Below are 23869 nucleotides of genomic sequence, written 5' to 3'. Positions count from 1 at the left end.
CAGAATAATACAGATACTGAGGATTACACCCAGTATACAGGACAGGAGAAGCGGTGCTGTGCAGTGTATATATACAGAATAATACAGGTACTGAGGATTACACCCAGTATACAGGACAGGAGAAGTGGTACTGTGCAGTGTATATATACAGAATAATACAGGTACTGTGCAGTGTATATATACAGAATAATACAGATACTGAGGATTATACCCAGTATACAGGACAGGAGAAGTGGTACTGTGCAGTGTATATATACAGAATAATACAGATACTGAGGATTATACCCAGTATACAGGACAGGAGAAGTGGTACTGTGCAGTGTATATATACAGAATAATACAGGTACTGAGGATTACACCCAGTATACAGGACAGGAGAAGTGGTACTGTGCAGTGTATATATACAGAATAATACAGGTACTGTGCAGTGTATATATACAGAATAATACAGATACTGAGGATTATACCCAGTATACAGGACAGGAGAAGTTGTACTGTGCAGTGTATATATACAGAATAATACAGATACTGAGGATTAGACCCAGTATACAGGACAGGAGGAGTGGTACTGTGCAGTGTATATATACAGAATAATACAGATACTGAGGATTACACCCAGTATACAGGACAGGAGAAGTGGTACTGTGCAGTGTATATATACAGAATAATACAGATACTGAGGATTACACCCAGTATACAGGACAGGAGAAGTGGTACTGTGCAGTGTATATATACAGAATAATACAGATACTGAGGATTACACCCAGTATACAGGACAGGAGGAGTGGTACTGTGCAGTGTATATATACAGAATAATACAGATACTGAGGATTACACCCAGTATACAGGACAGGAGAAGTGGTACTGTGCAGTGTATATATACAGAATAATACAGATACTGAGGATTACACCCAGTATACAGGACAGGAGAAGTGGTACTGTGCAGTGTATATATACAGAATAATACAGGTACTGAGGATTACACCCAGTATACAGGACAGGAGAAGTGGTACTGTGCAGTGTATATATACAGAATAATACAGATACTGAGGATTACACCCAGTATACAGGACAGGAGAAGTGGTACTGTGCAGTGTATATATACAGAATAATACAGATACTGAGGATTACACCCAGTATACAGGACAGGAGAAGTGGTACTGTGCAGTGTATATATGCAGAATAATACAGATACTGAGGATTACACCCAGTATACAGGACAGGAGGAGTGGTACTGTGCAGTGTATATATACAGAATAATACAGATACTGAGGATTACACCCAGTATACAGGACAGGAGAAGTGGTACTGTGCAGTGTATATATATAGAATAATACAGATACTGAGGATTACACCCAGTATACAGGACAGGAGGAGTGGTACTGTGCAGTGTATATACAGAATAATACAGATACTGAGGATTACACCCAGTATACAGGACAGGAGGAGTGGTACTGTGCAGTGTATATATACAGAATAATACAGATACTGAGGATTACACCCAGTATACAGGACAGGAGAAGTGGTACTGTGCAGTGTATATATACAGAATAATACAGATACTGAGGATTACACCCAGTATACAGGACAGGATAAGTGGTGCTGTACAGTGTATATACAGGATAATACTGAAACTGAGGATTACACCCAGTATACAGGACAGGAGAAGTGGTACTGTGCAGTGTATATATACAGAATAATACAGGTACTGAGGATTACACCCAGTATACAGGACAGGAGAAGTGGTACTGTGCAGTGTATATATACAGAATAATACAGGTACTGAGGATTACACCCAGTATACAGGACAGGAGAAGTGGTACTGTGCAGTGTGTATATACAGAATAATACAGATACTAAGGATTACACCCAGTATACAGGACAGGAGAAGTGGTACTGTGCAGTGTATATATACAGAATAATACAGATACTGAGGATTACACCCAGTGTACAGGACAGGAGAAGTGGTACTGTGCAGTGTATATATACAGAATAATACAGATACTGAGGATTACACCCAGTATACAGGACAGGAGAAGTGGTACTGTGCAGTGTATATATACAGAATAATACAGGTACTGAGGATTACACCCAGTATACAGGACAGGAGGAGTGGTACTGTGCAGTGTATATATACAGAGTAATACAGATACTGAGGATTACACCCAGTATACAGGACAGGATAAGTGGTACTGTGCAGTGTATATATACAGAATAATACAGATACTGAGGATTACACCCAGTATACAGGACAGGAGAAGTGGTACTGTGCAGTGTATATATACAAAATAATACAGATACTGAGGATTACACCCAGTATACAGGACAGGAGAAGTGGTACTGTGCAGTGTATATATACAGAATAATACAGATACTGAGGATTACACCCAGTATACAGGACAGGAGAAGTGGTACTGTGCAGTGTATATATACAGAATAATACAGATACTGAGGATTACACCCAGAATACAGGACAGGAGAAGTGGTACTGTGCAGTGTATATATACAGAATAATACAGATACTGAGGATTATACCCAGTATACAGGACAGGAGAAGTGGTACTGTGCAGTGTATATATACAGAACAATACAGGTACTGAGGATTACACCCAGTATACAGGACAGGAGAAGTGGTACTATGCAGTGTATATACAGAATAATACAGGTACTGAGGATTACACCCAGTATACAGGACAGGAGAAGTGGTACTGTGCAGTGTATATATACAGAACAATACAGGTACTGAGGATTACACCCAGTATACAGGACAGGAGAAGTGGTACTGTGCAGTGTATATATACAGAATAATACAGATACTGAGGATTACACCCAGTATACAGGACAGGGGAAGTGGTACTGTACAGTGTATATATACAGAATAATACAGATACTGAGGATTACACCCAGTATACAGGACAGAAGAAGTGGTACTGTGCAGTGTATATATACAGAATAATACAGACACTGAGGATTACACCCAGTATACAGGACAGGAGAAGTGGTACTATGCAGTGTATATACAGAATAATACAGGTACTGAGGATTACACCCAGTATACAGGACAGGAGAAGTGGTACTGTGCAGTGTATATATACAGAATAATACAGATACTGAGGATTACACCCAGTATACAGGACAGGAGAAGTGGTACTGTGCAGTGTATATATACAGAATAATACAGATACTGAGGATTACACCCAGAATACAGGACAGGAGAAGTGGTACTGTGCAGTGTATATATACAGAATAATACAGATACTGAGGATTATACCCAGTATACAGGACAGGATAAGTGGTACTGTGCAGTGTATATATACAGGATAATACAGGTACTGAGGATTACATCCAGTATACAGGACAGGAGAAGTGGTACTGTGCAGTGTATATATACAGAATAATACAGATACTGAGGATAACACCCAATATACAGGACAGGAGAAGTGGTACTGTGCAGTGTATATATACAGAATAATACAGATACTGAGGATTACACCCAGTATACAGGACAGGAGAAGTGGTACTGTGCAGTGTATATACACAGAATAATACAGATACTGAGGATTACACCCAGTATACAGGACAGGAGAAGTGGTACTGTGCAGTGTATATATACAGAATAATACAGATACTGAGGAATACACCCAGTATACAGGACAGGAGAAGTGGTACTGTGCAGTGTATATATACAGAATAATACAGGTACTGAGGATTACACCCAGTATACAGGACAGGAGAAGTGGTACTGTGCAGTGTATATATACAGAATAATACAGATACTGAGGATTACACCCAGTATACAGGACAGGAGAAGCGGTGCTGTGCAGTGTATATATACAGAATAATACAGGTACTGAGGATTACACCCAGTATACAGGACAGGAGAAGTGGTACTGTGCAGTGTATATATACAGAATAATACAGGTACTGTGCAGTGTATATATACAGAATAATACAGATACTGAGGATTATACCCAGTATACAGGACAGGAGAAGTTGTACTGTGCAGTGTATATATACAGAATAATACAGATACTGAGGATTAGACCCAGTATACAGGACAGGAGAAGTGGTACTGTGCAGTGTATATATACAGAATAATACAGATACTGAGGATTACACCCAGTATACAGGACAGGAGGAGTGGTACTGTGCAGTGTATATATACAGAATAATACAGATACTGAGGATTACACCCAGTATACAGGACAGGAGAAGTGGTACTGTGCAGTGTATATATACAGAATAATACAGGTACTGAGGATTACACCCAGTATACAGGACAGGAGGAGTGGTACTGTGCAGTGTATATATACAGAATAATACAGATACTGAGGATTACACCCAGTATACAGGACAGGAGAAGTGGTACTGTGCAGTGTATATATACAGAATAATACAGATACTGAGGATTACACCCAGTATACAGGACAGGAGAAGTGGTACTGTGCAGTGTATATATACAGAATAATACAGATACTGAGGATTACACCCAGTATACAGGACAGGAGAAGTGGTACTGTGCAGTGTATATATACAGAATAATACAGATACTGAGGATTACACCCAGTATACAGGACAGGAGGAGTGGTACTGTGCAGTGTATATATACAGAATAATACAGATACTGAGGATTACACCCAGTATACAGGACAGGAGAAGTGGTACTGTGCAGTGTATATATACAGAATAATACAGATACTGAGGATTACACCCAGTATACAGGACAGGAGAAGTGGTACTGTGCAGTGTATATATACAGAATAATACAGGTACTGAGGATTACACCCAGTATACAGGACAGGAGAAGTGGTACTGTGCAGTGTATATATACAGAATAATACAGATACTGAGGATTACACCCAGTATACAGGACAGGAGAAGTGGTACTGTGCAGTGTATATATACAGAATAATACAGATACTGAGGATTACACCCAGTATACAGGACAGGAGAAGTGGTACTGTGCAGTGTATATATGCAGAATAATACAGATACTGAGGATTACACCCAGTATACAGGACAGGAGGAGTGGTACTGTGCAGTGTATATATACAGAATAATACAGATACTGAGGATTACACCCAGTATACAGGACAGGAGAAGTGGTACTGTGCAGTGTATATATATAGAATAATACAGATACTGAGGATTACACCCAGTATACAGGACAGGAGGAGTGGTACTGTGCAGTGTATATACAGAATAATACAGATACTGAGGATTACACCCAGTATACAGGACAGGAGAAGTGGTACTGTGCAGTGTATATATATAGAATAATACAGATACTGAGGATTACACCCAGTATACAGGACAGGAGGAGTGGTACTGTGCAGTGTATATACAGAATAATACAGATACTGAGGATTACACCCAGTATACAGGACAGGAGGAGTGGTACTGTGCAGTGTATATATACAGAATAATACAGATACTGAGGATCACACCCAGTATACAGGACAGGAGAAGTGGTACTGTGCAGTGTATATATACAGAATAATACAGATACTGAGGATTACACCCAGTATACAGGACAGGAGAAGTGGTACTGTGCAGTGTATATATACAGAATAATACAGATACTGAGGATTACACCCAGTATACAGGACAGGATAAGTGGTGCTGTGCAGTGTATATATACAGAATAATACAGATACTGAGGATTACACCCAGTATACAGGACAGGAGAAGTGGTACTGTGCAGTGTATATATACAGAATAATACAGGTACTGAGGATTACACCCAGTATACAGGACAGGAGAAGTGGTACTGTGCAGTGTATATATACAGAATAATACAGGTACTGAGGATTACACCCAGTATACAGGACAGGAGAAGTGGTACTGTGCAGTGTGTATATACAGAATAATACAGATACTAAGGATTACACCCAGTATACAGGACAGGAGAAGTGGTACTGTGCAGTGTATATATACAGAATAATACAGATACTGAGGATTACACCCAGTGTACAGGACAGGAGAAGTGGTACTGTGCAGTGTATATATACAGAATAATACAGATACTGAGGATTACACCCAGTATACAGGACAGGAGAAGTGGTACTGTGCAGTGTATATATACAGAATAATACAGATACTGAGGATTACACCCAGTATACAGGACAGGAGGAGTGGTACTGTGCAGTGTATATATACAGAATAACACAGATACTGAGGATTACACCCAGTATACAGGACAGGAGGAGTGGTACTGTGCAGTGTATATATACAGAATAATACAGATACTGAGGATTACACCCAGTATACAGGACAGGAGAAGTGGTACTGTGCAGTGTATATATACAGAATAATACAGATACTGAGGATTACACCCAGTATACAGGACAGGAGAAGTGGTACTGTGCAGTGTATATATACAGAATAATACAGATACTGAGGATTACACCCAGTATACAGGACAGGAGAAGTGGTACTGTGCAGTGTATATATACAGAATATTACAGATACTGAGGATTACACCCAGTATACAGGACAGGAGGAGTGGTACTGTGCAGTGTATATATACAGAATAATACAGGTACTGAGGATTACACCCAGTATACAGGACAGGAGAAGTGGTACTGTGCAGTGTATATATACAGAATAATACAGGAACTGAGGATTACACCCAGTATACAGGACAGGAGAAGTGGTACTGTGCAGTGTATATATACAGAATAATACAGGTACTGAGGATTACACCCAGTATACAGGACAGGAGGAGTGGTACTGTGCAGTGTATATATACAGAATAACACAGATACTGAGGATTACACCCAGTATACAGGACAGGAGGAGTGGTACTGTGCAGTGTATATATACAGAATAATACAGATACTGAGGATTACACCCAGTATACAGGACAGGAGAAGTGGTACTGCGCAGTGTATATATACAGAATAATACAGATACTGAGGATTACACCCAGTATACAGGACAGGAGAAGTGGTACTGTGCAGTGTATATATACAGAATAATACAGATACTGAGGATAACACCCAGTATACAGGACAGGAGAAGTGGTACTGTGCAGTGTATATATACAGAATAATACAGGTACTGAGGATTACACCCAGTATACAGGACAGGAGAAGTGGTACTGTGCAGTGTATATATACAGAATAATACAGGAACTGAGGATTACACCCAGTATACAGGACAGGAGAAGTGGTACTGTGCAGTGTATATATACAGAATAATACAGGTACTGAGGATTACACCCAGTATACAGGACAGGAGGAGTGGTACTGTGCAGTGTATATATACAGAATAACACAGATACTGAGGATTACACCCAGTATACAGGACAGGAGGAGTGGTACTGTGCAGTGTATATATACAGAATAATACAGATACTGAGGATTACACCCAGTATACAGGACAGGAGAAGTGGTACTGCGCAGTGTATATATACAGAATAATACAGATACTGAGGATTACACCCAGTATACAGGACAGGAGAAGTGGTACTGTGCAGTGTATATATACAGAATAATACAGATACTGAGGATAACACCCAGTATACAGGACAGGAGGAGTGGTACTGTGTAGTGTATATATACAGAATAATACAGATACTGAGGATTACACCCAGTATACAGGACAGGAGAAGTGGTACTGTGCAGTGTATATATACAGAATAATACAGATACTGAGGATTACACCCAGTATACAGGACAGGAGGAGTGGTACTGTGCAGTGTATATACAGAATAATACAGACACTGAGGATTACACCCAGTATACAGGACAGGAGAAGTGGTACTGTGCAGTGTATATATACAGAATAATACAGGTACTGAGGATTACACCCAGTATACAGGACAGGAGAAGTGGTACTGTGCAGTGTATATATACAGAATAATACAGGAACTGAGGATTACACCCAGTATACAGGACAGGAGAAGTGGTACTGTGTATATACTGATGTTAGGTGTGCGGGATATATTAGGGGGGGGGGGGTGGTCGGTGTTTTCTGTCTGTGCTGCACTCTGTGGCGGTATATTTCTCAGGTTTTGGTGCTTTCGGTGCACGTGTGGATCTTCTCCGTGTACACGAGCTCCTCGGTGGCTCCAGGGAATCTTCCGACCTAGTGCCGGACGCCGCTGTTCTCTCCGCTTTGTGACTCTTCTTACAAACCGGATGAGACATTGTGATGAGCTGCGGGGTCTCCGCTCCCTCGCTCTGTGGATTGCGGGCAGGGGGGGGGGGGGTCTTGTTCTGGGGAATTCAGGCGCAAATTCTGATGAAAAGTCTTATTTTTCTTTTCAAATATAAAGAGAGAATAATGCAACAAAATGTGTCTATCTGGCGGCTGTAGCATGGGGAATGCATCACCGGCCCTGACGGAGACGTTATGATGGAGGGGGGCGGGGGGGGGGGGTTACTTCAGGAAGTATTATTATTATCTGATGTAGTAGAAGTATCTGACCCCCCCCAATCATTGTAGCGAGGGGCTGCCGGATTTTAAAGTGTCTGCTTTTAGAATTGTGCCTGCAGCTCTGATGTGAATGCAGAATTATGAGTGCTGCTGTGGAGGTGGCTGGAGTACGGGGTTTGATGTGAATGCAGAATTCTGAGTGCTGCTCTGGAGATGTCTGATGTGAATGCAGAATTGTGAGTGTTGCTCTGGAGGTGGCTGATGCGAATGCAGAATTGTGAGTGCTGCTCTGGAGGTGGCTAATGTGAATGCAGAATTGTGAGTGCTGCTCTGGAGGTGTCTGATGTGAATGCAGAATTCTGAGTGCTGCTGTGGAGTTGGCTGATGTGAATGCAGAATTGTGAGTGCTGCTCTGGAGGTGTCTGATGTGAATGCAGAATTGTGAGTGTTCTGGAGGTGGCTGATGTGAATGCCGAATTCTGAGTGCTGCTCTGGAGGTGGCTGATGTGAATGCAGAATTCTGAGTGCTGCTCTGGAGGTGTCTGATGTGAATGCAGAATTGTGAGTGCTGCTCTGGAGGTGGCTGATGTGAATGCAGAATTGTGAGTGCTGCTCTGGAGGTGGCTGATGTGAATGCAGAATTGTGAGTGCTGCTCTGGAGGTGGCTGATGTGAATGCAGAATTGTGAGTGCTGCTCTGGAGGTGGCTGATGTGAATGCAGAATTGTGAGTGCTGCTGTGGAGGTGTCTGATGTGAATGCAGAATTGTGAGTGCTGCTGTGGAGGTGTCTGGTGTGAATGCAGAATTGTGAGTGCTGCTGTGGAGGTGTCTGGTGTGAATGCAGAATTGTGAGTGCTGCTGTGGAGGTGTCTGGTGTGAATGCAGAATTGTGAGTGCTGCTGTGGAGGTGTCTGATGTGAATGCAGAATTGTGAGTGCTGCTGTGGAGGTGTCTGATGTGAATGCAGAATTGTGTGTGCTGCTGTGGAGGTGTCTGATGTGAATGCAGAATTGTGTGTGCTGCTGTGGAGGTGTCTGATGTGAATGCAGAATTGTGAGTGCTGCTGTGGAGGTGGCTGATGTGAATGCAGAATTGTGAGTGCTGCTGTGGAGGTGTCTGATGTGAATGCAGAATTGTGAGTGCTGCTGTGGAGGTGTCTGATGTGAATGCAGCATTGTGAGTGCTGCTGTGGAGGTGTCTGATGTGAATGCAGAATTGTGAGTGCTGCTGTGGAGGTGTCTGATGTGAATGCAGAATTGTGAGTGCTGCTGTGGAGGTGTCTGATGTGAATGCAGCATTGTGAGTGCTGCTGTGGAGGTGTCTGATGTGAATGGAGAATTGTGAGTGCTGCTGTGGAGGTGTCTGATGTGAATGCAGCATTGTGAGTGCTGCTGTGGAGGTGTCTGATGTGAATGGAGAATTGTGAGTGCTGCTGTGGAGGTGTCTGATGTGAATGCAGCATTGTGAGTGCTGCTGTGGAGGTGTCTGATGTGAATGCAGAATTGTGAGTGCTGCTGTGGAGATGTCTGATGTGAATGGAGAATTGTGAGTGCTGCTGTGGAGGTGTCTGATGTGAATGCAGCATTGTGAGTGCTGCTGTGGAGGTGTCTGATGTGAATGCAGCATTGTGAGTGCTGCTGTGGAGGTGTCTGATGTGAATGCAGCATTGTGAGTGCTGCTGTGGAGGTGTCTGATGTGAATGCAGCATTGTGAGTGCTGCTGTGGAGGTGTCTGATGTGAATGCAGAATTCTGAGTGCTGCTGTGGAGGTGTCTGATGTGAATGCAGAATTGTGAGTGCTGCTGTGGAGGTGTCTGATGTGAATGGAGAATTGTGAGTGCTGCTGTGGAGGTGTCTGATGTGAATGCAGCATTGTGAGTGCTGCTGTGGAGGTGTCTGATGTGAATGCAGCATTGTGAGTGCTGCTGTGGAGGTGTCTGATGTGAATGCAGCATTGTGAGTGCTGCTGTGGAGGTGTCTGGTGTGAATGCAGCATTGTGAGTGCTGCTGTGGAGGTGTCTGATGTGAATGCAGAATTCTGAGTGCTGCTCTGCCTCTAATGTTGCGTCCGATGTTTTGTAGAGATCTGTGGCGCTATGTTGGGGCCTGAAATCTTCGTCTTTATTTTCCCCGTATTTTAATATTATGAGGTTGTGCCATTCATGGTCGTTCTCGTCTTTTCCCCGTACCCGGTGTACGTCCCATAAATCCGGGCGGTGGCGTCTCCACATGGTGCTGCCTCCGTCACCTCGGATATAATCAGTCGTTCTCCGCTGTGAAGCGCGACCGTTGTCCGCTAGACCGGCGCCGGCGAGACACATTAATATCAGGAGAGCGGCGGCCATCGTGTAAAATGACGACTTCACTATGTACAGTCGGGTTGTGAGGACGACGCAGCGAATCTCATCCCCCGCAGATGGCGGACATCGTGTGCGTAAAATAGAAGCTTAAAGGGCCGGTAACCCTCCGTGTCCTGGAGCAGTGTGTAGCGTGTGTGGCCCTTTAACACTACCCCCGGATAGTATTTCGCTGTCGCTCCCCGCTCCTCAGGGTCTTTGTTATGGGGACAATGCTGCGCGCCCCTCCGGAGAATTGGAGCCTTTTCTCCGGCCACCTGTCGCTATGAGGAAAGTAATATCTGCAGCCTACACCAGCAGCACAGGGGTTAACCGTTTACTATGTGGCCGCCATTACTGCTGTTATATTACATTTCAATGCTCGGTATCCACGGTAACATTTAGATAAGAGAAGACAGCCAATCAGAGCCCGGGTTTCATTTTTTCAGGGAAGTGTAATAAATGAAAGCTGAATTCTCACTGGTTACTATGGCCACCTGTTCACTGTAGCAACCAATCAATATTTAGCTTTCATTTTCTGGCAAAATGGACGCCGCTGACCCGTTACTATGAGCAACAGCGCCCCTAGCTGGGTTTATAGGCTGTGTTCAGACTGTGCATGTGACTCCGCTGCCGGGAAGATGGAATAGTCCCTCGCAGGCCGCAGTGTGGCGTCTCGCCTTTCTTCTCCCCTCCTGACATCTTCCGCAGTTCAGCGTGAGGGGGCGCGGCGCTCGCTGAGGAGGCCTCGGGGGAGCGCGGTTTCCAGGAGACCCTCAGAATATGAATATTAATGAGCCCCCGGCTCCTCGCGTAATTTATCTCTCTCATCTCTCAGAGCAGATCGATTTCCAAAAATAAAATGTCACCCGGTGAGAATCCCAAATGCTCACACGTCGTAGAGCAAACGGCGAAAAATGGCGGCGACGACGCAGCTGGCGGAAAGAAATATGATAAACCCCAGGAATGTGTCGTTATAAATCCGGGATTATAGACGGCGGGCGCGTCTGCGACCAGTGCCCCCCGGCTGAAGGGGACTACAGGGCCAGAAATAGACGCGGCAGGACGCAGCCGTGGGTGGGAGAAACGCGCCGGGTGGGAGTCAGGGCAAGACAAAATGGGTGCATGAAACGTGCTGACGTATGAATCGGCGGTTACGTGAAACGCGCTGGGGTATGAAACTGACGGGATAAAGCGGCGATTGCATGAAACGCGCTGGAGTATAAATCTGTATGAAGCAGTGGTTGTGTGAAACGCGCTGGCGTATGAAACTGACGGGATGAAGCGGCGGTTTCATGAAACGCGCAGGCATCTGACGGAGTGAAGCGGCGATTGCATGAAACGCGCTGGCGTATGAAAAGGATAAGATGAAGCAGTGGTTGCATGAAACGCGCTGGCGTATGAATCTGACGGGATGAAGCGGCAGTTGAATTAAACGCGCTGTAGTATGAATCTGATGTGATGAAGCGGCGGTTGCATGAAACGCACTGGCGTATGAATCTGGGATTGCGTGAAACGCGCTGGCGTATGAATCTGACGGGATGAAGCTGCGGTTGCATGAAACGCACTGCCGTATGAATCTGGGATTGCGTGAAACGCGCTGACGTATGAATCTGGGATTGCGTGAAACGCGCTGGCGTATGAATCTGACGGGATGAAGCGGCGGTTGCATGAAACGCACTGGCGTATGAATCTGGGATTGCGTGAAACGCGCTGACGTATGAATCTGACGGGATGAAGCGGCGGTTGCATGAAACGCACTGCCGTATGAATCTGGGATTGCGTGAAACGCGCTGGCGTATGAATCTGGGATGAACCTGCGATTGCGTGAAACGCACTGCCGTATGAATCTGGGATTGCGTGAAACGCGCTGACGTATGAATCTGGGATTGCGTGAAACGCACTGCCGTATGAATCTGACGGGATGAAGCGGCGGTTGCATGAAACGCACTGGCGTATGAATCTGGGATTGCGTGAAACGCGCTGACGTATGAATCTGGGATTGCGTGAAACACGCTGGCGTATGAATCTGACGGGATGAAGCGGCGGTTGCATGAAACGCACTGGCCTATGAATCTGTGATTGCGTGAAACCCGCTGACGTATGAATCTGGGATGAACCTGCGATTGCGTGAAACGCACTGCCGTATGAATCTGACGGGATGAAGCGGCGGTTGCATGAAACACACTGGCGTATGAATCTGGGATTGCGTGAAACGCGCTGGCGTATGAATCTGACGGGATGAAGCGGCGGTTGCATGAAACACACTGGCGTATGAATCTGGGATTGCGTGAAACGCGCTGGAATATGAATCTGACGGGATGAAGCGGCGGTTGCATGAAACGCACTGTCGTATGAATCTGGGATTGCGTGAAACGCGCTGACATATGAATCTGGGATTGCGTGAAACGCGCTGGCGTATGAATCTGACGGGATGAAGCGGCGGTTGCATGAAACGCACTGGCGTATGAATCTGGGATTGCGTGAAACGCGCTGACGTATGAATCTGACGGGATGAAGCGGCGGTTGCATGAAACGCACTGCCGTATGAATCTGGGATTGCGTGAAACGCGCTGGCGTATGAATCTGGGATGAACCTGCGATTGCGTGAAACGCACTGCCGTATGAATCTGGGATTGCGTGAAACGCGCTGACGTATGAATCTGGGATTGCGTGAAACGCACTGCCGTATGAATCTGACGGGATGAAGCGGCGGTTGCATGAAACACACTGGCGTATGAATCTGGGATTGCGTGAAACGCGCTGGCGTATGAATCTGACGGGATGAAGCGGCGGTTGCATGAAACACACTGGCGTATGAATCTGGGATTGCGTGAAACGCGCTGGCATATGAATCTGACGGGATGAAGCGGCGGTTGCATGAAACGCACTGGCGTATGAATCTGGGATTGCGTGAAACGCGCTGACGTATGAATCTGGGATTGCGTGAAACGCGCTGGCGTATGAATCTGACGGGATGAAGCGGCGGTTGCATGAAACGCACTGGCGTATGAATCTGGGATTGCGTGAAACGCGCTGACGTATGAATCTGGGATTGCGTGAAACGCGCTGGCGTATGAATCTGGGATTGCGTGAAACGCGCTGGCGTATGAATCTGGGATTGCGTGAAACGCACTGCCGTATGAATCTGGGATTGCGTGAAATGCGCTGGAATATGAATCTGGGATGAACCTGCGATTGCGTGAAACGCACTGCCGTATGAATCTGGGATTGCGTGAAACGCGCTGACGTATGAATCTGGGATTGCGTGAAACGCACTGCCGTATGAATCTGACGGGATGAAGCGGCGGTTGCATGAAACACACTGGCGTATGAATCTGGGATTGTGTGAAACGCGCTGACGTATGAATCTGACGGGATGAAGCGGCGATTGCGTGAAACGCGATACCACTTCTTATTTTTACGATTTGTTACATTTTTCCTCACTGTCTTTTTGTGTTTCTCGCAGTCGTCCACTTTGGTCCCCTTCTCCTGAAAGTGGATGAAGACTCCACCGTGACCAAGACTCCTTCAGTCTCGGAAGACATACTGCAGGATGTTTTTCCTATAACCATTTCCTCAAATGAAGCGGCTCCGTCAGAAACCATCTCCCATCAGCTCCCGGATTCAGAACCCACCACCGAGCAGCCCGCCTGGACCTCGTGGCCTTTGCCCAATGACGTCATCTTAAGTCCAAGCCTTTCCACGTCCCCAGTGTTGTTCATCTCTCCGGTTCTTGGAGACTCCGTGACTACCCAGCTCCTTGATATAGAAGACATCCGCTCTGATGCAATGGAGTCATCTGATGTTTACGCCACAACGTCTCCTGTTGCCCTGGAAACAAGTGTAAATATGGCGTCCCGCGGTACTATAGAAGACTATTTGACGGTTCAACCGTCAGAGACTTTCTACCAAACTCCATGGGCCACAAAAACTCTTCCAATATCCAGTGATGATGGAAAAATTGTCACCTCGAGCGTCGCTGTGGAAAGCACCAAATCTGCACCACTGCCTACTGATTCCTCCTTTAGCTCCTCGATAGAAGGGTCTGTGGTTGCCCACAGTACACCAGCCACCTCTCATGCTTTTTGGCCGGCTACCCCTGGGGAGAGTTTAATGCCAAGTATGACCGATACCCAAGAAGTTACCAGGTCTGCTACCAAATATCCTTTGTATAGTATCTTCTCAGATTTAGGGTTGGCTACTGTGCCAAAATCCACCATCGACCCCATCAAGGCTTTACCCTTCACATCTCTATCGTATGAAGCCTCCTACGCTGAAGTCCCAGAAAGCTCTTCTAGGTTCTTCCAAAGTTCAGTGCCTACTACTGTTCCCGAGACGTGGTCCACCACGGCTACTGACATTACCTACACTCAGTGGTGGTCAGAGGATTATGTGGAAACGAGCATTCAAACCTCAAGGTTTCCTGGAGATCTTCCTGTGACGAGCATTGTCACAAGTCAGGAGACCTCTTCATTTGAAGTTCTGGACACTGTTAGGTCTTCTCTCCCGACCCCCCTCATGTCGTTACCATATACAGATTTTATGGACTCCCCTGTGGATCTCACCAACATCATTGATGCTACTGAAGTCCTGGTAACTGTGGTGTCTCTGTCCCAGAGCTCAGAGATGCAGACTCCTTGGGTTTCTTCAGTAGAGTCTTCTCTAATGCCTTCATTGCTTGTCTCACCCATGACCTCTGTCGATCTGGAGACTTTTTCTACTACAGCAATATCTGCCCCTTACCTTCTAGAAAGTTCCACGTATGAACCTGTGAACACAGCTGAAGCTCCGGCGTTTGTGCTGACCGAGTCCGGCATGTACTTCCCACCCACTGTATCCCCTTCTGTGGAGTCTACTGTGTTGGAGTCCAGCTACTTTACCTTAGTCTCCAGCCTGGAGCCTGATGGCCTCATCTCCTCTTTGGTGGAAGAAGTGGCCGTGTCCTCCTCACCATCGTTGGCATCCAGTCACGTTTTGTCTTATGAACCTCAGGATTCTTCGACTCTACTTGCAATATCGGAATCCATGTTTAGTACTCCCTCGTCGGAATTTTACTCTACAACCATACGTGAAACCATAAGCATGGAGGTCATTCCCGTGAATTCCACTTCCTTCCCATCTCCATCAAGCATTGACTGGACTGAGAACTTTTCGTCTGAGTTTTCTGAGATGTGGGAGTCCACCATCATGACGTTGAGTGTCCTCTATACCTCTAGTACCGGTGCTACCTCTCTGCTGCCTTTACCGTCGCCATCTGCACTGACTGCCACCACATCTGCCTTGCCCGCCTCTTCCTTTGGTTTTGATCATACCAGTAGTGCTTTGGTTGAAGAAGTTCTTCCGACCTCTTCACTTACCTTGGTTCCAATCATGACGGTACCTCCGGAGTTAGATTTCTCGGGGGTCTTTACTTCACTGTTTTCAGTTACTACTTTGATGCCCCTCGGTGTTACCGATGCCCTGAGCATACCACACACATCCACCACCAGTCTGGAATCTACCATTGATTATGCGGCCACAATCGGCCAACCGTCCACAAACCCAACGTCGATAGTAAGCGTGCCATGGAGCTCACAGCCAACCGCGAGTCTGGTGTTCCCTCCGACTACTCCACAAACTCCATACATCGAACCTTCTCCATCACCAACCCAATCTGTCACCACTATAAGTGCCACCACCACACCAAGTGTCCACCCTTCCCAAACCCAACCAGTCGCTACTATAGACACCACCACACCAAGTGTCCACCCTTCCCAAACTCAACCAGTCACTGCAGCAGGCACCACCGCCACACCGAGTGCACCCCCGTCCCCAGTCCAACCTGTCACCAGCATAGGCACCACCACCACACCAAGTACTCCACCATCCCCAGTTCACCCCTTCACCACAACCCCACCAAGTTCTTCCACTCCTGCAGCTGTGAGCCATAACACACTGAGCACAACCACTCCACCGGCAACTACAAGCACCACCATCATCACTTCTGGAGCCACGATAGTGACATCCACGCTGCCTCCACCAGTGACTCCTCCGTCTGGACTCACAGCTGCAACCACTGTGACCACCACAAGGCCAAGCTTCTTATGTGACGTGTCCAATCCAGGATCTTATCTGGTGACTGTCGGTGAGTAGCCCGTTGTGTCAGAATTATACCAGTCCTCCAGAGCTGCGTTCTCAATTCTGCATCTCTCCTGTCCTCTGCAGCATTAACCATCCTGTGTATTTCTATTTCAGTTTTATCACGGGGATCAAATATCGAAAGCGTCACCCAATCCATCAAGGAAACATTAACCACGAAATTCAACCGATCTGTGGAGCTGGAGGTGAGTAACGAAATATGACGGAGCCGCGCGACCACCAGAGTATAGAGTATGTACACAGTGACTGCACCAGCAGAATAGTGAGTGCAGCTCTGGAGTATAATACAGGAGGTAACTCAGGATCAGTAATGTAATGTATGTACACAGTGACTGCACCAGCAGAATAGTGAGTGCAGCTCTGGAGTATAATACAGGAGGTAACGCAGGATCAGTAATGTAATGTATGTACACAGTGACTGCACCTGCAGAATAGTGAGTGCAGCTCTGGAGTATAATACAGGAGGTAACTCAGGATAAGTAATGTAATGTATGTACACAGTGACTGCACCAGCAGAATAGTGAGTGCAGCTCTGGGGTATAGTACAGGAGGTAACTCAGGATCAGTAATGTATGTACACAGTGACTGCACCAGCAGAATAGTGAGTGCAGCTCTGAAGTATAATACAGGAGGTAACTCAGGATCAGTAATGTAATGTATGTACACAGTGACTGCACCAGCAGAATAGTGAGTGCAGCTCTGGAGTATAATACAGGAGGTAACTCAGTATCAGTAATGTAATGTATGTACACAGTGACTGCACCAGCAGAATAGTGAGTGCAGCTCTGGAGTATAATACAGGAGGTAACTCAGGATCAGTAATGTATGTACACAGTGACTGCACCAGCAGAATAGTGAGTGCAGCTCTGGAGTATAATACAGGAGGTAACTGAGGATCAGTAATGTATGTACACAGTGACTGCACCAGCAGAATAGTGAGTACAGCTCTGGAGTATAATACAGGAGGTAACTGAGGATCAGTAATGTAATGTATGTACACAGCAGAATAGTGAGTGCAGCTCTGGAGTATAATACAGGAGGTAACTCAGGATCAGTAATGTATGTACACAGCGACTGCACCAGCAGAATAGTGAGAGCAGCTCTGGGGTGGGTCTATACTGCTGGGGGGTTTTTATCCGGTTTCTGGGGTTCTATTGCCTCTGTTCCTCGCAGTATCGGTTATGACGTGTTGCAGAGTGACAGCGCAGGGAAGTATACGGGGGAGAAGGGACAGATATGATCACCGCAGCTGAGGGTTTGTTACCCTGTATCCAGCTGTCAGGGCAGGAGAGAGATTTGGGCAGTTGCAGAGAGTTTTACGAGTGAAGGTTTTCAGCGAGCGGAGATCTTGACAATAGTGATGACTGATAGAGAGTGACGGCTGCTCTCTTCTCGGTGATATGGCGGCTGTACTCAGTGATATGGCGGCTGTTCTCGGTGATATGGCGGCTGTACTCAGTGATATGGCGGCTGTTCTCGGTGATGGCGGCTGTACTCAGTGATATGGCGGCTGTTCTCGGGGATGGCGGCTGTTCTCGGTGATGGCGGCTGGTCTCGGTGATGGCGGCTGTTCTCGGGGATGGCGGCTGGTCTCGGTGATGGCGGCTGTTCTCGGGGATGGCGGCTGTTTTCTGTGATGGCGGCTGTTTTCTGTGATGGCGGCTGTTTTCTGTGATGGCGGCTGTTTTCTGTGATGGCGGCTGTTTTCTGTGATGGCGGCTGTTTTCTGTGATGGCGGCTGTTCTCTTCTCGCTGATGGCGGCTGTTCTCGCTGATGGCTGCTGTTCTCTTCTCGCTGATGGTGGCTGTTCTCGCTGATGGTGGCTGTTCTCGCTGATGGTGGCTGTTCTCGCTGATGGCTGCTGTTCTCTTCCCGGTGATGGCGGCTGTTCTCGCTGATGGATGCTGTTCTTTTCTCGCTGATGGCGGCTGTTCTCTTCTCGGTGATGGCGGCTGTTCTCGCTGATGGCGGTTCTAGGTGATGGCGGCTGTTCTAGGTGATGGCGGCTGTTCTAGGTGATGGCGGCTGTTCTAGGTGATGGCTGTTCTCTTCTCGGTGATGGCGGCGGTTCTCTTCTCTGTGATGGCGGCTGTTCTCTTCTCTGTGATGGCGGTTCTGTTATTGGTCATGGCGGTTCTGTTCTTGCTGATGGCGGCTGTTCTCTTCTCGCTGATGGTGGCTGTTCTCGCTGATGGCGGCTGTTCTCTTCTCTGTGATGGCGGTTCTCTTCCCGGTGATGGCGGCTGTTCTCGCTGATGGATGCTGTTCTCTTCTCGGTGATGGCGGCTGTTCTCGCTGATGGATGCTGTTCTCTTCTCGGTGATTGCAGCTGTTCTCGCTGATGGCGGTTCTAGGTGATGGCGGCTGTTCTAGGTGATGGCTGTTCTCTTCTCGGTGATGGCGGCTATTCTCGCTGATGGCGGCTATTCTCGCTGATGGCGGCTGTTCTCGCTGATGGCGGCTGTTCTAGGTGATGGCTGTTCTCGCTGATGGCGGCTGTTCTAGTTGATGGCGGCGGTTCTCTTCTCTGTGATGGCGGCTGTTCTCTTCTCTGTGATGGCGGTTCTGTTATCGGTCATGGCGGTTCTGTTCTTGCTGATGGCGGCTGTTCTCTTCTCGCTGATGGTGGCTGTTCTCGCTGATGGCGGCTGTTCTCTTCTCTGTGATGGCGGTTCTCTTCCCGGTGATGGCGGCTGTTCTCGCTGATGGATGCTGTTCTCTTCTCGGTGATTGCGGCTGTTCTCGCTGATGGCGGTTCTAGGTGATGGCGGCTGTTCTAGGTGATGGCTGTTCTCTTCTCGGTGATGGTGGCTATTCTCGCTGATGGCGGCTGTTCACGCTGATGGCGGCTGTTCTAGGTGATGGCGGCTGTTCACGCTGATGGCGGCTGTTCTAGGTGATGGCGGCTGTTCTAGTTGATGGCGGCTGTTCTCTTCTCTGTGATGGCGGCTGTTCTGTTCTCTGTGATGGCGGTTCTGTTCTTGCTGATGGCGGCTGTTCTCTTCTCGCTGATGGTGGCTGTTCTCGCTGATGGCGGCTGTTCTCTTCTCTGTGATGGCGGTTCTCTTCCCAGTGATGGCGGCTGTTCTCTTCTCGGTGATGGCGGCTGTTCTCGCTGATGGATGCTGTTCTCTTCTCGGTGATTGCAGCTGTTCTCGCTGATGGTGGTTCTAGGTGATGGCGGCTGTTCTAGGTGATGGCTGTTCTCTTCTCGGTGATGGCGGCTATTCTCGCTGATGGCGGCTGTTCTCGCTGATGGCGGCTGTTCTCGCTGATGGCGGCTGTTCTCGCTGATGGCGGCTGTTCTAGGTGATGGCGGCTGTTCTCGCTGATGGCGGCTGTTCTAGTTGATGGCGGCTGTTCTCTTCTCTGTGACGGCAGCTGTTCTGTTCTCTGTGATGGCGGTTCTGTTCTTGCTGATGGCGGCTGTTCTCTTCTCGCTGATGGTGGCTGTTCTCGCTGATGGCGGCTGTTCTCGCTGATGGCAGCTGTTCTAGGTGATGGCGGCTGTTCTCTTCTCGGTGATGACGGCTTTTCTCTTCTTGGTCATGCCGGCTGTTCTCGCTGATGCCGGCTGTTCTCGCTGATGCCGGCTGTTCTCGCTGATGCCGGCTGTTCTCGCTGATGCCGGCTGTTCTCGCTGATGCCGGCTGTTCTCGCTGATGCCGGCTGTTCTCGCTGATGCCGGCTGTTCTCGCTGATGCCGGCTGTTCTCTTCTCGGTGATGGCGGCTGTTCTCTTCTCGGTGATGGCGGCTGTTCTCTTCTCGGTGATGGCGGCTGTTTTCTTCTCGGTGATGGCGGCTGTTTTCTTCTCGGTGATGGCGGCTGTTTTCTTCTCGGTGATGGCGGCTGTTCTCTTCTCGGTCATGGCGGCTGTTATCTTCTCGGTCATGGCGGCTGTTCGGTTATGACGTGTTGCAGAGTGACAGCGCAGGGAAGTATACGAGGGAGAAGGGACAGATATGATCACCGCAGCTGAGGGTTTGTTACCCTGTATCCAGCTGTCAGGGCAGGAGAGAGATTTGGGCAGTTGCAGAGAGTTTTACGAGTGAAGGTTTTCAGCGAGCGGAGATCTTGACAATAGTGATGACTGATAGAGAGTGACGGCTGCTCTCTTCTCGGGGATGGCGGCTGTTCTCGGTGATATGGCGGCTGTTCTCGGGGATGGCGGCTGTTCTCTGTGATATGGCGGCTGTTCTCGGGGATGGCGGCTGTTCTCGGTGATATGGCGGCTGTTCTCGGGGATGGCGGCTGTTCTCGGGGATGGCGGCTGTTCTCGGTGATATGGCGGCTGTTCTCGGTGATATGGCGGCTGTTCTCGGGGATGGCGGCTGTACTCAGTGATATGGCGGCTTTTCTCGGGGATGGCGGTTCTCTGGGATGGTGGCTTTTCTCGGTGATATGGCGGCTGTTCTCGGTGATATGGCGGCTGTACTCAGTGATATGGCGGCTGTTCTCGGTGATATGGCGGCTGTTCTCGGGGATGGCGGCTTTTCTCTTCTCGGTGATTGCAGCTGTTCTCTGTGATGACGGCTGTTCTCTTCTCGGTGATATGGCGGCTGTTCTCGGGGATGGCGGCTGTTCTCGGGGATGGCGGCTGTTCTCGGGGATGGCGGCTGTTCTCGGGGATGCCGGCTGTTCTCGGGGATGCCGGCTGTTCTCGGGGATGCCGGCTTTTCTCTTCTCGGTTATTGCAGCTGTTCTCTCTGATGGCGGCTGTTCTCTTCTCCGTGATGGCGGCTGTTCTCTTCTCGGTGATGGCGGCTGTTCTCTTCTCGGTGATGGCGGCTGTTCTCTTCTCGGTGATGGCGACTGTTCTCTGTGATGGCGGCTGTTCTCTTCTCGGTGATGGCGGCTTTTCTCGGTGATGGCGGCTGTTCTCTTCTCGGTGATGGCGGCTGTTCTCTTCTCGGTGATGGCGGCTGTTCTCTTCTCGGTGATGGCGGCTGTTCTCTTCTCGGTGATGGCGGCTGTTCTCTTCTCTGTGATGGCGGCTGTTCTCTTCTCTGTGATGGCGGCTGTTCTCTTCTCGGTGATGGCGGCTGTTCTCTTCTCGGTGATGGCGGCTGTTCTCTTCTCGGTGATGGCGGCTGTTCTCTTCTCGGTGATGGCGGCTGTTCTCTTCTCGGTGATGGCGACTGTTCTCTGTGATGGCGGCTGTTCTCTTCTCGGTGATGGCGGCTGTTCTCTTCTCGGTGATGGCGGCTGTTCTCTTCTCGGTGATGGCGGCTGTTCTCTTCTCGGTGATGGCGGCTGTTCTCTTCTCGGTGATGGCGGCTGTTCTCTTCTCTGTGATGGCGGCTGTTCTCTTCTCGGTGATGGCGGCTTTTCTCTTCTCGGTGATGGCGGCTGTTCTCTTCTCGGTGATGGCGGCTGTTCTCTTCTCGGTGATGGCGGCTGTTCTCTTCTCGGTGATGGCGGCTGTTCTTGCTGATGGCGGCTGTTCTCTTCTCTGTGATGGCGGCTGTTCTCTTCTCGGTGATGGCGGCTGTTCTCTTCTCGGTGATGGCGGCTGTTCTCTTCTCGGTGATGGCGGCTGTTCTCTTCTCGCTGATGGCGGCTGTTCTCTTCTCGGTGATGGCGGCTGTTCTCTTCTCGGTGATGGCGGCTGTTCTCGGTGATGACTGCTCTTCTCGGTGATGACAGCCGGGGAGGAGATGCGGGTGATACCGCCAGTCACGCCCGCTGTTAACCCTGAGAACACATGTACCCCCCAATCTGACACCCCCGATCTCGCGGATTACAGCCATTTCTCTCTACCTGGGAGATCTTCTCATCTATAATTCATCAGCAACTAATCTAGAAAATGTCAGATAAATGATAGATCAGCCATTAGTGGCCACAGCAGCACAGAGTATGTCAGGAGTAGAAAGTGCAGATCTTGTGAGAGGTTGAGCAGCGTCCCCCGCAGCACAGAGTATTTCAGGATTGGGCTGTGCTGATATTGTGAGGGTCACGGAAGTGAATGTTCCCTGTGTGATGCCCCTTGTTGCTGGCGCTGGAGATTCTCTGTTTTCCTTCCGTCCCGAGGGTTCTCTGCTGTTACTGTTTTGTGTCTGATGGTAGCAACCACTTTTCCCATAGAGACTGATGGAAACATGCAGAGGTAACCCCGAGGGGGGACAGAGGATGAGCGGTAAAGACGTAACCCTGGAGGGGACACAGGCAGAGGATAAGAGAGGTACTAAGGTAACCCCGAAGGGGGAAAGAGGATGAGAGGTACAGAGGATACCCCGAGGGAGGAAAGAGGATGAGAGGTACAGAAGATACCCCGAGGGGGGAAAGAGGATGAGAGGTATAGAGGATACCCCGAGGGGGGAAAGAGGATGAGAGGTATAGAGGATACCCCGAAGGGGGAAAGAGGATGAGAGGTACAGAGGATACCCCGAGGGGGGAAAGAGGATGAGCGATACAGAGGATACCCCGAGGGGGGAAAGAGGATGAGAGGTACAGAGGATACCCCAAGGGGGGAAAGAGGATGAGAGGTACAGAGGATACCTCGAAGGGGGACAGAGGCAGAGGAAAAGAGAGGTACAGAGGATACCCCGGGAGGGGACACAGGCAGAGGATAAGAGAGGTACAAAAGTAAGCCCAAAGGGGGACAGAGGATAAGAGAGGTACAGAGGATACCCCGAAGGGGGGAAAGAGGATGAGAGGTACAGAGGATACCCCGAGGGGGGAAAGAGGATGAGAGGTACAGAGGATATCCCGAAGGGGGGAAAGAGGATGAGAGGTACAGAGGATACCCCAAGGGGGGAAAGAGGATGAGAGGTACAGAAGATACCCCGAGGGGGGAAAGAGGATGAGCGGTACAGAGGATACCCCAAGGGGGGAAAGAGGATGAGCGGTACAGAGGATACCCCGAGGGGGGAAAGAGGATGAGAGGTACAGAGGATACCCCGAGGGGGGAAAGAGGATGAGAGGTACAGAGGATACCCCAAGGGGGGAAAGAGGATGAGCGGTACAGAGGATACCCCAAGGGGGGAAAGAGGATGAGAGGTACAGAGG

At 48.4% G+C, this 23869-nt stretch overlaps 1 protein-coding gene across 1 annotated transcript in view; it reads left to right on the top strand.

Annotated features, from left to right (window-relative positions):
- The window catches only part of KIAA1549 (KIAA1549 ortholog), a 173923-nt gene that overhangs the window by 17883 nt on the left and 132171 nt on the right, over positions 1 to 23869 (top strand). Inside the window, 2 exon segments of the mRNA XM_075343534.1 lie at positions 14187 to 16844; positions 16955 to 17043. Of these exon segments, the coding sequence (XP_075199649.1) occupies positions 14187 to 16844; positions 16955 to 17043 (2747 nt within the window).

This window comes from Anomaloglossus baeobatrachus, chromosome 4 (genome assembly GCF_048569485.1).
Source record: "Anomaloglossus baeobatrachus isolate aAnoBae1 chromosome 4, aAnoBae1.hap1, whole genome shotgun sequence".
Taxonomy (NCBI): Eukaryota; Metazoa; Chordata; class Amphibia; order Anura; family Aromobatidae; genus Anomaloglossus; species Anomaloglossus baeobatrachus.
This window is presented reverse-complemented; position numbering and strand designations above follow the sequence as displayed.